This window comes from Cinclus cinclus, chromosome 1 (assembly GCF_963662255.1).
Source record: "Cinclus cinclus chromosome 1, bCinCin1.1, whole genome shotgun sequence".
NCBI classification, from domain to species: domain Eukaryota; kingdom Metazoa; phylum Chordata; class Aves; order Passeriformes; family Cinclidae; genus Cinclus; species Cinclus cinclus.
The window spans coordinates 91,360,076-91,376,955 of NC_085046.1; the positions used below are offsets into that span (position 1 = coordinate 91,360,076).

Sequence of the window (16,880 nt, forward strand, 5' to 3'; positions counted from 1 at the left end):
CTGCTAGGGCTTCATCCAGCCTGGTCACTGCAAAAGTTCCTTTGATGTATTTTAGAATGCTCCTAGCAGTGTGTTGTTAGCAAGCCAAGTGTGGAAGCACAATAATTTTATTAGAACTCCTACTCCTCTCCCTCTTGAGAACCCTTTGCTCAGGGGTTCTGTGAGCCCCCTGCCACACTATAAAGTTGTACAGGCAGACAGCTGACACACACAGGACAGATGATAGATGGATATTTCCCAGGAATAGTCCTAGAGAATATTTGCCACTGTTGCTTTCTCTATTCTAGGCAGCTGTTTAAGCTAACTTTTGCATTGCTAACAAGTACTGAGATTAAAATAGATCTCTAAAACAGCTCTTTCCTAAGGCTTCATAGAAACCTGTTGGCTGGATACTCTCACAATGACTCATTTCCACAACTCACACTTCCCACAAACATCTGTGAATCATAAAAAGCTTAAATGAATGTGGAGAGCTCTGCAAAGAAACTACACATCATCTAGGTATGTATACTTTACTTCTTTTAACTCTGCTCTCAGCTGTTCCCTTTTTTTGTCTTTCTTTTCATGCCAGGTTTTTATTTTAGACAGTGCAGACTAGAGGTTGTATCTTTTATATGTCTCTGCAGACCATGTCTGGCACAATTCTGGGGTGGTATGAATAACAATCCTTCCATTTCAAGGAACTGATTTGCAAGGATTGAGAACCAAGACAAAATTTCTTCTTCCTATGTGAGAGTGCTGGAACTTATCTTGTTTTGTATTCAGAGGGATTTTCATGCAATAAATAAAAAAAAGAGATAACAGAAGAGGTAAAAAAAGGAAGATTAAGTTGAAATGTGAAAGCATGCACTTACCCAATTTCCTCACTATACTTAAAGCAGTCAAAAGATGCATTTCATTATTCCAGGAGCATTATTTTATTCCAGCAAAAATTTCTTCAGTAGATACTAAAGATATATTTTACCCTATATTTAGGCTAAAAAGTTAATATAGATTACACTTCATATAGTCAATATTAAGTCAACTTGAAGTTCTCCCAAGGTCTAACTTAACTGTTACTCAGAAGTTATAAAGGTCAACGTGGCAATCTTACCTGTGGATTAAAGAATCCTGTCATCCAGAACTGGTTTGGACGGCCATCCTGCAGCCAGCTGCTGAACTGCTGGTTTCGCTCAAGAAACTCAGTAAACCAAAATCCTAAAGTAGTTGACTCCCAGGAAATCCTAAACCACAGTTTTGGAATTCTAGCATCATAAATATTATCTAAAGCATCTTGCAATTCTTCTGACATAATTATGGTTCCTGTAAGATAAGTAGAATGTTCAGAATGAACTTTCCCCTAGCTTGCAAAGGCAATTAAAACTTCCAAATGACATTCCAAGTCTAATAAACCCTCTTTTGTTGTGCTTTAATTGCACACCTGTAGCACTGCAGTCTTATCAGTTTGCAGTTAATTTGTTCAAAATTATAATACTTGATTCAAAGCTAAAGGCGATAAGATAAATTATATTTCTTCTGTTGTTTTGATCAGAAAGAAGGATATGTTTTTTCAACAACTTCTTCTCCCTCATACACATTATTTATATTCATTATATTCACAGTGTGTCTGGAATGTGATTAATCATTGAAAACTTCTTAATAAATTTCAATGGATCCTACATGCATGATCAATGATAGAGATACACTGTGTAACTCATCTATATCCTAACCATGTACTGGCAGTGATTATATTCATGAAATTCACTATTATTAATGATAACTTTGTACATTTCCATTATCAAGATTCTCAATGGGAAAGCATTAGGTAGAACAAAGCTAGAGGCCAGATTTTTGTTTTATGCAGTGCGTACTCACATATTCCATGCATAGTGCTGTTCTCTCCACTAAAATGTTGGCATTTACTAAGACAGTGATTTTTCAGTGACACCATTCCATGTGCTAGAAGTTCCTACACCTTATGTACTCTCAATGGTACTGAGATCTGGCACACGGCCATGCCTCAGGATGACTTCTCTGCTCCAGAATCTGATTCTATTATTCTCTTATAGAAACTGGTTTGCTACTCCAACTTTGATTAAATATTCATATAAAACCAAATTTCAATGTATCATCATACACACAGCTGCTGTAATTGCCACAAGGACAACATGAGATACCAAACTGAATTAAGTGGCTTCCACCACAGAACACGTTAAAAAAGGGAAATCGTCTGGATAGCTGCAAATAAAAACTGTTCATGGGTCCACACAAACATACCCATAAGGAAACGTGGCCTGTAAAAAGAAAGCATTTCAAATCCCTTCCTTTCACTGAGGTTGACAGGGCTTCAGTTGAGGGGAAGGAAAAGAGTATTCAGAAAACAAACACCAGCTTAATTTTAAAGAATACAGCATTACAACCTAAACACTCCTACAGCATTGTGTGAAAATCTAGTGCTTTCTACAATATATATATATGGCAAATAGACCTTGTTTTCTTGTAGAAGATCATGAGTGATCTGTTTCCATTTATATGCACCTCTTTTTGTGCAACAATTTTTTTGAGAAAACCACTAACTTTTAAAAACTGTAAATATTAAAAAATACCACCTGTCTTGCATTCTCTGCAATTGCTTTGTAGTCAGGCTCAGAATCACATTCTGGAGTAGCTAAGAAACTTTTATAACACAGTTAATAAGCCTTCTCTTTGGGTATTAATCTTCTCTAATATATAACCAATAGAACCAACATTTAAGAAAGAAGCCACTCCATGTCTCCTCCACTTTGCTTAAAAAAATATAGTATTACACCATACACCTTATTCACATTTCGGAGACAGAAAAAGTGAGGGGGAAAGTCTTGCAATGCATGTTAGTTTCAACTTCAGAGTAACTGTACTGAGGGGACAAAACAAGTGAGGAGCAACCTGATTTAACTCTGGGGATCACTACCATTGAACAGAGAAAGAAAGAAAGAAAGAACTCCTTCAACTTTCTCCTTTCTTTCTCTATTCTTCTGGGCAGGCTGGAGCTGGGGATACAACCAGTCTCTGCCCCAAAGCATTGTGAAATCCCTTAGGATATCTGCCTGCTATGACTCAGAGCAGCTGTTGAGAATGTTAAGCCAGAGTGTTCTTGAGGATGAGGCATGTTCACAGCCCAGACCATGCCCATATATCCGCATAAATATTCTTAGTGAGTCGGTGTCATCTCTGGCAGTAGGCATCCAGTGCTTGAATTTCAGCACTAAATGGCATCTGTGGGTGTTGGGATGCATTCCTGCAGCCAAAATACTCTGATAAAAAATAAAAATAATTAACAAAATAAAATAATTGTTGGAAAGAAAATCAATACCATAGGAGAAAAGTCATGCCGTTTCTCTGGACAAAAGTGATATAGGTGTTTGAAAAAGTATCTTTGGTAAATTGAATGTGTAGTACAATGCCATAGCCTTCTCATCTTTAACTTCTGAGAACCTCAGAGCACTGTTCTATATGAAGGGACTGAACGTCCTATGAACTTAACATGACAGGCTCGAATGTTCCATGAATCAGTCAGGCCAACTGTTTATAACTTGGTTATTTTGGGGGCTGCTCCATGAGATTCCCTTTCTTGAATGGAATAAAGCCCATCTGAAAATGACTCACGAAGGTTCAGGTCACTTAAAGAAAACAGGGCACTTCCATACTTCAAAAATAATATCTACTGTAGCCATACTGTTGCACAGCATACACAGTTTGGAAATGAGGACTGCCCTTTTTAATTGCCCTACATTTGTACTATCTCCCTTCTAAACCACATCGAAATCTATCCAATTGCTGAATGAGGAATAACCCATAAAAAGCTTCTCAGTTCTGAGGATAACTAGTTTTTATTGATAATTAAATTAAATAGTCTGGTTTTTTAAAAGGATCTGGTTTTAGGGTGATTCATTCAATATGCCTTGAATAGATTACATCAGGATCTTGTATTATTTCTTGGAGTTGACCCTTTTCACTATCATACCTCCCACAGATTGAATCTGAAAACTGTGAAATTTGTGAAATTTGGATCTGTTTTGAATTTCACATTTATGAAAATGTCTATCTGGACTAGGAAGCTTGCACAGATCATTTAAATGCATAGCTAAAGTTAGGAACAAAGGAAGGATCTTAAATTCCAACACAACCCAAAAAAGCCTTGGTCCACTGACTGATTCTCTTCCCACAGGCGCAAATGTAAATCAAAAATAACAAGAATAATTATGTAGGATATAAATGAGATGAGAAAAAGCTACTTTCTCCATCAAGTACAGTTTGCCAATAAATGATATAATTATAACAAAATTGGAGACTAGCCCTGGAGGACAATACTTGCTAGACACTGCATCTGTTAAGCTAGCCTGAATAGTACATAGAGAAAAAAGCTTAGTGAAAGCATCAATCCATTATTGACTACCCCAGTTACAACCCCAGAAGCTGACCTTTCCAGCCTTTAATCCCCACTCAAGTTAACCTCCCAAACAATCCACTTTGTACTTGAAACAGTCACACCTTGCTCCACCACCAAGCTCCAACTCCCTTGTCTTTGCTGAAGATGTTGAAAATACCAACTTTATAATTTTCTAGGTTTTTGTTTTCCTCTCTTTCTGCCTTATAGCAACAGCGAACACTTGCCTGTATTTTCTCCAATGCTTTTTTAATTATTCCTCCCAAAGGCATGTAGGCACAAGGTAGAAAAGCAAATGTATGTTTTCTCATACCTAAAACTCTTTGGGGGTTTTTTTTTGTTGGTTTTTTTTTTTGTTTTTTTTTTTCCTGTGGTTTTTGTTTGTTTGTTTGTTTTTTGTTTATCTGGCAAGCTTTAGTACGGTTCTGCCAGCTCTGTGACTACCACTGCTGTGCTGATAGAAGTCAACTTCTTTGCTTCAAGCAGTTCTTTCAATATTTTCCTCTTTCTTCACTTGCAGTACTCGGACACTTAAGCATTTGGAGGTAACTCTAGGAAATTATCAGGAAGCTCATTTAATCGCTGTTCTAATCCCAAGGCCTCTCAACATTTTGTTGCTGTTTTTTTTATACTCCAGCTCTAGAACTGGAAGAGTAAAACAGGCAGCTGAGATCTGCAGTGCATAACACTCTCTCCCTGTTTTACTTGTAGACTGGTATTCTCTCCAGCTGCATCTAAGCTTTGCCCCTGCTCTGTTTGCTCTTTGTTTTCCACCTTTCTTTTCTGGTGCAGAATCCTCTGATTTAATTCTTCAAGTCAGGAGACATGAGAGGGACTAAGAAACTTGAGTAATATGCAATTTTTCATATAGAAGAGCACAAAAATCCTAGATTCTCTTCAATAGCTAAATACTTCAGTCAAAAATATGGCAATTTGAAAGTAACCTTGCAAATTGTTATGAAAATTTACCACCTCCAGCACTAAATGCTCTTGGCTGAAGATTCCTTCCCATCAAAAGACTGAAAATAAAAAGTTTAAAGCAGTAATTTGAAGATGAAAATCTACACACAACTCTATAAAAAAAAAGGTATACAAATCACTACCCTGAGCTAGAGCAATACAACAGGCAGATAAATTCTATACTGCAGTTTGCCCTTAATATGCAGTGTTTCTAAACAATTGTCCTGGACAGCATCATGGCAAGCATATGTAAGACCTATTAAGAAGGTCAGAAATTATGTACCACACTGCGAAAGACTACAGGAGGCATTCTGGCATTCTTATCAGGATGAAAAGTAAATAATGGATGAGAGCTGCTAAGCCAAGAGTAACTACACCACACGATATACTAGACTCATCCCCTTCACTCCATAAACAATCTCCTCATTGTCATATTCTATTAGTGTCTTTACTGAATATCTTAATCATTTTCAAATAAAATCCTCATCCAAAAGTGGTGAATACCTACAAGCCTCACACATAGACACATAGACGCAGTAGAACTTAGTAAGGTAAATGCCCAAGATCTTTCAGTCCAAAATTCTATTACCATTGTCAGCAAGCCAAACTAAAACTGCGTTAGTGTTAGCAGTCTTATACCATTATGAGTCAGAATAGAACTTAGCCAGAGGGGGAATGAGACCATACTTCTTTCTTTCATGGAAAATTACCTTTCCTGTGCACTCTGGCAAGAGTAGTTTCCTGAGCTTCACTTTTTCACTGTATAGGTTAAAATAAATTACCAGCTACCTTTTTTGACTCTTTTGGACTTCATTTCTATCCCTTTTATAAGGTGCTACATACAGTGAACAGAAATTCCTTGCAGCACCGTGAGACAAATACTACCTTCACTTCATAGTATTCCTAGCTGGAAAAAAGTAGTGAATCTTTACCTTGGGCTTCACACACAACCTTGCGTAGATGACAAAAATCCTACATGACTCCTATAAAATGTGTAGAACTGCATTGCCATAGAACTGCTGAATTTTCAGGAAATGCGTTATCAGGAAAGGACTTTTCTCTCCTAACTCTGCAAATACTGTGCAGATAGCAGTGGGAGTTCTATGATTATGTGGCACACATACGGCATGAAAATGAAAACATCCCAGGTTTCTCTTCACTTGTTCACGAAGTAGGCAATTTAGGCAATTCCCAAAGATTAGTTTGAAAACACAAAGCTGTAAGGTACCAGAAACCAGAACTAAGTGGATGCAGTTTTATGACCAAAGTAGAACCTAGATATAAGTAAATGAGTTAAGTATTTTTCTTCTTTCACAGGAAAGAAAACAATGTTAAGTGGGTTTAAAAGAATAAGGATTAAAATCAAACTAAAAGCTGTGCTTATTTCCATTGCCAAGGATTCGATACCCACTTTCAGTACTACTACATGTATGCTCCACTTCATTCATGGAAAACACTCCCACAGAATCTCTCTTCTCACTTTCTTCACCAAGAGAAGACATCAAAATGATTGCCACTCTTATTCAGTGCATGAAGAAATAAAGACAACCCCACAAAATCTCACAGACAGGCCACATTCAAACAAACTCAAACAAACTCTAAAAAGACTAGGAATAACTGAATGGGCCATTAGATTTTACTGCATTTAGAGACCCTATCTTCACTAGTGGCAGAGGGGATTTGAAGTACCCACTTTACAAAAAAGAGTGGGGGATTAGTATTCTGTGCCAGAGGCCTCTACACTACCAGAGGCAGGATGTAAATAGACAGGAACTCTACAGCTCAGATACTGCCTTATGAAGAATGGCCATTTTATGACAGGGGCTCAAGATGTGCTGCTCATAACACATTTAGAGGTGGCATTTTTGGTGGAGACTCCATATTTTACTTCTCCTTGTCTCTGAAAAGATTTCACTGTTTGGAACATGGATTCTATTTAGGGCACTCAAGAGGACAACCATCACTGCTGTCTTCTGATTTATGGTGAAACTCTGTATTATGCCAACAGTGAAATAAACTCTGGGAAATCAATAAGTAATTAAAGCAGAAGTAATGGTTGGGACATAAGTGAGAGTACAAAGTGCAGCTACAATCTAATTACTACAATTTGATCCACAAAAAGTTTCCCTCTGGGCAGCAAAGTTCATTGGTGTAGATGCATGCTCCTGGGGCATATTTGCCAACAAACACGTTGGACACATGCTCAGCATCCTCACCCCTCCCAAAAGCTGAACTGCTTAATCTGACCTCTGGATAGAGGGACAAAACTGTGTCTGCAAATTCCTTCTACATCCCTCATGTTCAGCTGCACATGGGCTCTCCCAGGGGAGGATTTTACATTACATCAAATGTAATGGTAAGCAACATCAAAATAACAAGGTCCATCCATTCACATCCAAACTTCAAAATCAGATATTCAGACTTCCTTTCACAACCTAAAGACACAGTATATTTTTAAAAACCAAATTTATTTGACATTTTAGGTCTGCTAAAAGTGGGTGCTGGGGCCTTAACAGGTTTGTGAAGCCAGAGCCAGATACATGAGAACAGGGCAGATGTCAGAAAGTACATTACCTGTTTGAGCAGGCACATCAGTTTACCTCATTGTAAAGAACATGAAGCACTTCAGATGACCTGAGATTGCAGTTGACTAGTTTTGGAAGAGAATCTAGTATGAGACAGTTTGGGGTTTTCCCTTTTGCTGAGGTAGAGTTCCTAAATGTTCTTTCCACCCCTTAATTAACAGTCTACCATATGCAGTTGATAGAGCATGAACATGCCAGAAGCCATTAACTGTTATTGTTAACTATACATCCAATTTTGTTTTCAGAGCAATTTTTCACTGCATTTAACTCTCCTGTCTGTAAGAAATTATGTTTTAGAGAATTGCATGAGTTACAGCATTAACTTGATTAAACATCTGGCAGAGGACTGTGCCCATTGTGGAACTGAATGTGAAGTGCAAATAAATTATGTTACTCATCCACCCCTCTGCAGAGTATTATACATATTGAGAATTTAAATATATCTGTCGCAATCAAGGAAAGATTAATACTTTCTTGGATGGAAAATATTCCTTTTATTTACTTGAAAAGGGTCTCTGTTCATATACAAAAGGGAACTTCCAGCTCAGGAAGAGAGGCCAATTGCTTCTTCCAGCTTGATCTTTGCATAAGTTATTACAGGATATGAAAGATTATTAGCCTAAGGCACACTTATGAACCTCCTTTCTAGATTCAGATTATAGGCATGAGGTCTCTGAAGCATGTATCGTTGTCTTAGTGTATCATACAAATGATACCAAAAAAATCCCTTTTGATCCTTATGTAATCAAAATACAAATTAAAAAAAAATCTCCCCTCATGAAAGACATTGTCAGAATATCAGTAAGACAGATTACAGTAATGCCATCAGCTACGTCAGAAGGGACTAATTCTGAGGCATTCTGACTTGCTCCCTGTGAGGACAGTTTGCCGTCTCAGACAATTTCTGTTCTCTCTGCTAGAGAACAGCAGACTTGGGTAAGAGTTTTACCAGTGCAATTGACCCATTCCTGTTTCATTTTAATTTGTTAATTCAAAAAGCTTGGCTGAGCAACAGTACACTTTCCTTCTTGGGTATTTCACCTCTCACAGATGAGCAAAATAGGAATTGAAAATAAAAAGCAGATGGCAACATCATTATTCCTTCTTTTTCCTCACTCCTTTTCTGATCAAATTTTCCATCTGCTTCTAGTTGCCTCTGCTCTTAGTTTATTTTAGCTTCATTCACCATTGCTCACTTTCAGCCAAATACTTCTTCCTCTGAGAGATGCAGAGTGCTGTTTGCTGCCTCCTGTGATGCCTAAAAGATCTGTTTCTCTCCATCTTTTGACTGACACTGCCACTCACTTCAGCTTCCATTTAGAGACATACAATTTTGTATAACCAGTTCCACAAAAATGTCCAATTTCACCTTAAATTAGAGTCTTTATCACCTTGCCTCCTGAGTCCTCTGTCTCTCAATTACTTAGCAGCAACACTTCTACCTTGTTCTATATCATTATGCCTCATCTTAATTTCATAAATGACTCTGGTACATGACCTGTGGACTTAATCACGCAATTCAGCTGCTCTGAGCTCTGTAGGATCCTAGAGAGAACCACAGAAGTGAAGTAGTGCTGAGGGACACAAACTGCAATGCTGGAGGACATACATGCAGAATAAATTTCGGTGGAGTGTCCTTAGAGATGCAATCAGCAGATTTTAAGAACTAGAATTAGTGGTCATATGATAGAGAGAAAAAGAGAAAAACTGTGTGAGAGAGGGAACAAAAGAGAAAGGAAGAAAACGGGAAATATTTATTTAGCTATATAGTATAAGCAACTGCTAGTAATAAATATTGCACCTTAATTACAATTTTTGATATTGCAGCTTACCCTCAATAGCCAATTTGAGATCAGTCAGTGTAGTTCGAACTCTGGATATAACAAGCTGCATCCTGTCAATCTCTTGATGGAGAAATATGTTCATGGGCTGAAAAGCTCCCATCTTTTGAAGTTGGGCTTTCACCTGAAAAAGAATAGTGCAATGACTATAAAATCCAATGTCCTGTTTCTCATGTAATAATTTTTGAAAGCAAAAACATCCTCAGAAAAGAAACATTTTAGTAACAGATGGCCATTCAAGCCCTGTGCCAACTGTAAGATTTAGCACACTGTGACTCATTAGCTTACCAGAACGAGCTTCTGCATCATTCTAAGATGGGAAAGTTCCCTCTTTTTGAAGGGACACAGCAGTTCCTTCTGTCCTTGTTAGGCTGCAAGGTCTTAGATCTTAAAATAAAAAAAAACCCACATGCTATACAAAAGCACTGTTTGATGGTAATTTCTTTGTATTTCAAAATTGTGCTGGGTGAACTTTCTCACCTTTTCATGCCCTGCTGAGCTGAAATAATGCAACAAATGGAGTTCCACTTAACAAGCACAGTGATATGTAAAAGCTGCTGCTTTCAGTAGCATGTGACTTGTTCTTAAGACAAGATGCTCATGGACACATTACTAGAGAGGCAAGATTGCCAGAAATAATACAGATGTCACAGAAATCTGTTACACCATTATGTGCACCATTTTGCAGATTTGGCCTTTGGCCTTTCTAGCTTTTAAGGATAACAGTTTCTCTCAAATTCAACTGAGAATATTTTGCAAACAGAATCAGTTGTCTGTGTTGGTTAAGGACATGTCATAATAACAGCTGCAATAGCATTCCCTGTCTTGCTTTTGCATATGATGTGCATGGAATGTGCTTGAGACATGCACTGTATGTCCCATGCATATCAGGGATCACTACGTGATGCATGAGAGAGGTTTTAATGGCGCCTACAAAAATCATGGTGCCTATACCCCACACAGTACCAGAATTCTTGATTTTTCAGTCTTTTGAGAGTTGTTCCCCACTTTTAGAAAGCAAACAGTTCATATATCTCACTGTATACATTCTTATATATACTATACATTTTATACAAATAATAAACAGTTCCAAAGATTTAATTATTACTATGAATATCAAATTTCTGCAAGATGACTATCATACAACAGATGAGTAGTTATAATCACCGTATAAATATGCAAATACGACAGCAATTTCCAAAACTTGAATTTCAGCTCCAAGCCAAATAAAATATTCTTTCTCAACTTTCTATGCTATCCTCCTTGGGAGACAGATATCAGCAAGGTTATACATCATATTTTAATCACAAGGACCCATGGTTTTGTGAGACAGAATGTCCAAGAAATAGGTGCCAGCCAATTATGCTAATGCTTTGCAGTGTGACAGTACATTTTACAGACTGAGTTAATGCATCCTGCCTGTGAAAGAGAAAAAGTACTTAAATTAGCTATTACAAGACTGGAGCTGAGACAATAAAGTTTTTGGATAATCCACACAATTAAGTATTCTGATTATTTCATACAAAAACCGGGGAAAAATTCTGCTTTCTGAAAAATTCACAGGAATTGTTAATTTTTCTTCTTGACAAAAAGTAAAAACATTAGATTTCTTTTTTTCAGAATACTTAGAAGTCTAGTGCATGCCACTAATTAGAAAGGAATTATACAGAATATATTCTATGCATTTTATCCTTTAAATAAGAAACACACTTTTAACTTCTAGTCTACAAAGCATGTGTAGCATGTTCCCTTTTGGGGATCATTTAGAGGAAGAATTCTCCCATTTGAGGAAAAATTGTACAGAAGATGTTATTAAAGGGGTTATTTTCCAAAATATTAATATTTATGAATCTGCAAAGAGGACATGAAATAAAGATTCTAAAATATTACTGCACTGATAATTGTACAATTTAACTAGTGAATTATCAGAACTTCCACAATCTTCTGATTTACTTTCACGTACCTAGAAAAACACCCATAATATTTTAAATAATGAAGCCAACCAACAAAGCAGATATTTGTTAATCCAACCTAGATATGCTCACAGCACTCAGTCTGAAGTACGAGCACAACCAGATATCAAAACTGAAAAAAAGTTACATACTTCTTACTTTATTGCATACAAATTAATTCTGATCTATGGTGAGATTTACTGGGTATAACATAGCGCATTTCTTGGAAATCTTGCTGCTAAGATCCATTTCAAATACAAGCACTGAATTATGATTAACTAGTTTTGTATTAGAATTCTTCTTATCAAGCAATCAGATGACTTACATCCAGTGCTGTATTCATTATGACATAAAGATATGGATACGGACTCTCAGAGAAAAAACCTCAAAAGACTAAACCCATTAACCAAAATAGCTTTTCTGAGATTAATGTACTAATTCCATAAAACCCACTTAGAACATCCCCTTTTCATTATGCAAACAGCTATCATCTAACATAAAACAATGTGATTTAAGAAAGGAGCTACTAGAATAATAATCTTAATAGCTTTGTCTACATGATTTTGCAATGCATATCTCTGCTGTGTCAGATTCCTTTATGCATATTTCTTAACTGTCCTCAGGTAACCAGCTTCTTTGTCAGCACATACTTTATAGGACTATCAGTAGAAAAGTAGCTGCTGAACTCACGCCATGATCATTGATCAAGTTACTGTAGTAGTGACTGCCTATGGTTTTCAGTAAATGCTATTATTTTCAATCAGACTCAGTTACTTGCTACATTTTTTCTCAGCAGAAATGGGAAGTCCATCACTCTGTAGATGGATAAGATCAAAGCTCTTTTCATGGGATCTCAAGAACCCCTTCCTTGTTGTATATAAGGAAGCAGACAGTAAAATATGTACAAAACAGAAGAATCTCTAGAGCTGGATGACCCCCATATCTAATAGTGTTGATAATTACACCAGAGACACATTACAGAATCTTCTATGTCAGTGTTTCAGTTCAGACCCTGATTTTTTGTGTGTGGGGGTTTTTTTTGTTTGTTTGTTTGTTTTTTTGGTTTTTTGGTAGCAAAAATCCTGCAATGAAAACTAGATTCCAGGCACACAAAGGTCTTAGCTTCAAATTAAACTAACCCAAAAGGTGTGCTTCAGGGACTCTAAGGTACTTCAATTACTAATGAGTTCTGTCTACAGGCCCAGACTAGAGTTAGACCAAGGCAAATTCCCCAGCAAAACATCTAATGAAAGCCTGGGGTCCTCAGACAAATTCCTATTTCCATGCAGTGCTTGCTAACGTAGCCATAGCCTTAGAGGAATTACAGCTAAATCAGCACTACAAAAAATATTTAAGGAAAGAAATCATTGCTACTTGCTATTCCCTAGAAAGCTGTTTTTCAAGATGCAAGGATCATTTTAATGGTAAACTTCTCTGTGTGACAGGCTGACATTTATTCCTGTACCTGCCTTCACTCATAGACTGACTGGACCTAATCATTTTAGCGCTAATCTCTCTGTAACCTGCGAGGCAAGACCCAGAGGCAAAAAGGGTCATGAAAGCAGAACTCTCACTCAAATAAAAATGAGGACAGTTTTAGGTCAGGAGGAAGTTTTATTTTGCTTTTCCATCACCTGTGTCAAACCATAGGCTGAGAAAGCATGCAAAGGTGACTTGTTTTGTTTCTACTCTTTTGGGTAAGTTATTTGGCTGGTGAGAAGCATTGCAAGGAACACAACAATAAAAGAAGCGACATATATCATGGCGTAAAATGGTTGCTCTGTTTTGAAAGTTGTTGAGACTGAAGTCATTGCTGAAGGCTAATAATTGAGAAATGAAGGCCTCACTGTGACAGCCTGAAATTTCTCTGGATTCACAATGTATCAAGAGAAAATACAATCCAGAGCTCTGAATGTCAGCAAATAATTGGTTTTGGTACCATCTGTCCCTAACCCAGTCTTTTGGGGTTGCAGCTCCGTGCAAATTCACTCCGCACTCTTTAAAGGGACCCAGACGAATTGATCAAAAGTAGCAAAGGCACCTGCCACTTTCCCTGGAGAGAATTTGCTTCTAATTACCTTCATTGTTTCCAAAATTTTTGTTGTTTTTCTCTACTCATAGTATCTTTATACACAGGTTTTCAAAGACTGACATGTCATGGCATTACTGGAGCAAAATATTACTCTAAAAGCAAACCCAAGCTGTGCCGCTAGAACCAATGAATGTTTCTCTTTTTACTGATCTTCTCCAATGAGGCATGCATATAAACTCTTTTCCTGACACATTCCCAGAGTCTCTTACAATTTAGGATATTGGTTTTATTTGCTTCAGATTTATTAAACTGATTAGTATGTAACAATGTTCTGAATGACCAAATGCTGACTTAAACTGACAAACAACAGAACTCATCTCATTCCCTTTTTTTTCCTCAGACATCGCAGGAAGTAATTCATAATCCATTTCACTCCTTATATTTGCAAGCATAATTTCATTTGCCTTATTGTAGCTTCTGTCAAATGCCATTGCTTCTTCCCTCAGAGAATACCTAAATTCTACCTTCTTTTCTGCTCTGTTTGCTGAAATTCTTGGTTATATGTTATTTAGCATGATATTATTTTTCTATTTTGGTATTTTAGTCATTTGGGTTTGGGGCTTTTTTCAGTTTATTCAAACTTGCAATTAAACACGTACCTTTGTTACAGCTCACTGCAGCCATACCCATGCCTTCTAAGAAGTTTCAGAAAAATGGAGTGATAGCACAGATGAGAAACATATAAACATATTTGATGCAGATTTTTTTTTTTTTGCTTATTGTGTAGATGTGGTCATGCTCCTGGCGCATAAGCAACACGTAAGACATGGAACTGGGCACTAATAGCAGAAGAGGGAAATTCCCCTACAACAAAGAAAGAATTTGTAATGACCAAATCAAGTTCTAAGATGTAGAGAATGAGACAAGTTCTAAAATGTAGAGGAAAAGACAAAGGGTAAATTCACTAAGCAGACTGAAGAAAAAAATATAGAAAAATCAGGGTCTGGAATAAACAACGCCAAATCTTATAACACTACAGAATTAAAATCTGTAGAAGTGTAGTGCAGCTGAGACAGTCAAGGAGATATACATAGGAATACATTATTAGCAATAAAAAACTCTTGGAAAATGAACAGAGGATATTTTCTAGACAGTCAGAGCAAAGGAATGACTACCATGTTACAGAAACAAAGCATGGTTTTTGGATGTTTCTGTGAAAAAATACCATGTCATCCATCACAGTGCAGACTAAAGAAAAGGCATGTAAATAGAGTGGTATGATTAATCAAAGTGAAGTGTAATTCGCAGATCAAGATGCACAGAGCCTTAGAAAACTAGATATCTCCAGGAAGAGGCGGTATCTACACTTACTGAACTCAGAATACATCTAAAAGAAATACAGAAGAGAAAAATAGTAGCTCCAACAGCACATCCTCTCTACAAACTCAAATCTCCTTGGCTCATAAAAGGACAGCTGTCCTCAAGCAAATTAAAGCAAAAGAAGCTTCCTTTGAAGCTCATAGAAGATGTAAGAGAAACAATACTGAAGCAAAGAAATGTTAATTCTGAGCATCATTGTAATGATGATTGCTTATAAGAAAATAAAACCCCTTGTATGATTGGCAGATCATGAGAAAAGACAAGTTTGTCATACTGCTTGATGAATAGTTTGTCATGCTGCTTGATGATGAGAGTGAAAGAACAATGAAAATAATTGGTGGTGATTTTTTTAATATAGTCACATGAAACAGTACGTATTATATCCAAATACAGCAGTAAAATAGAGAGAGACAAGAGTGGAGGACAGAATTCCAAAATAACTCCTTCAGACCCTTTGATCTTAACTACAGTCCCTGGCTCCAAAATCGGTGGTCTCCAAAGCTAAGACTTGATGAAGTAACTGAAAAGGGGAGGCATCTCCTACATGGGGTTTGCTTGCATAACCTCAGTGAATAAACCAAGATGGAAAGAAAGTTAATGAGCCCAAGATCAAACAGAAGAAATGCCAGAGAAAAACAGCATTTATTCAAACAATTTTGAAGTGAAATTTAGATTAAACAAGTGCATGTCCATTTTACATGACTAAAAGTTACTGCACAGATTTCCCAGGTTTCACAAGGGTAAAACCTGAGGTTAAGACTACCCTCTGGTTACAGTGTAATGTGCAGTATTATTGACGTTTTCTAAGTATTACAAATTCTCCAGGAGGAAAAAAAGTTGGCAGCTTAACAAGGGAATGAAGAAATAGTCCTTTGGAGGATTTAGCAAGTATATTGTAAAAACTTCACTCAATACGCATATTACAAATATGGTAAAATTATACATGCTATCCAAGCATTCAGTATTTTACTGCTACTGTAAATTGAAAAAAAAATAAGGAGCTGAATGAAACTAGGCCAATCTAGTTCCATAAAAAAGCTTTACTCTGATTGGAAGGATAAGGGAAGAGGAGTGAGAACAATTTAAGGTGTAAATGATAGTTGTAGATCCAACATTAAAATGATTAGATTTATTAAATTATTAATTATTATTCCACTTATTAGATTTAATTTTATTTGTATTTTAAATATTTATTTACTATTAATTATTTAATATTATTTAACAATTTAATTTTAATATATATTCACTATTAAATAATATAATATCAAAACTAGAAAACTGAGTCTATTCTTAATCAAATTCTACAAAAAAGTTATTTATATACTATCATTAAGAATCACTCAATAAAAAGGTGACAAAAAGCAGGGATGGATGGAAAAATAACAGTATGGAGATAGATGGTAAGAAATGTCACCAAAGAATCTTGCAGACCATAAGTAGCTTGACCACAAGGGAGTGAAAACAGAAGTTCCAAGTTGAATTATGACAGTACAAAAGTGGCTATTTATACAAGACATATTAAATCTGAGATTAATAGTAGAAGGGAAGAGAGGAAATGTTTCCTGGGCCCCAAGACTATTAGTTGTTACTTAGGTGGACATCCTAAGCTAGCCAGAGAAGAAAATAAAGCATGCATAACAAGTTGTAATTCATACTGAGTATTTTACAAGCTTGAACTATAACCGGGAGGAAAAAAAAGAGAGACTATCAATGTAAAACAGAATT

The 16,880-nt window shown here is 36.5% G+C and overlaps 1 protein-coding gene across 1 annotated transcript in view; it reads right to left on the reverse strand.

Annotated features, from left to right (window-relative positions):
• The window catches only part of LOC134048588 (dynein axonemal heavy chain 5-like), a 147,611-nt gene that overhangs the window by 6,026 nt on the left and 124,705 nt on the right, over positions 1–16,880 (reverse strand). Inside the window, exons 73-74 of the mRNA XM_062500444.1 lie at positions 9,783–9,915; positions 1,094–1,302 (exon numbers count right to left, since the gene is read on the reverse strand). Coding sequence (XP_062356428.1) covers positions 1,094–1,302; positions 9,783–9,915 — 342 coding nt within the window. The remainder of the gene's footprint in view (positions 1–1,093; positions 1,303–9,782; positions 9,916–16,880) is intronic.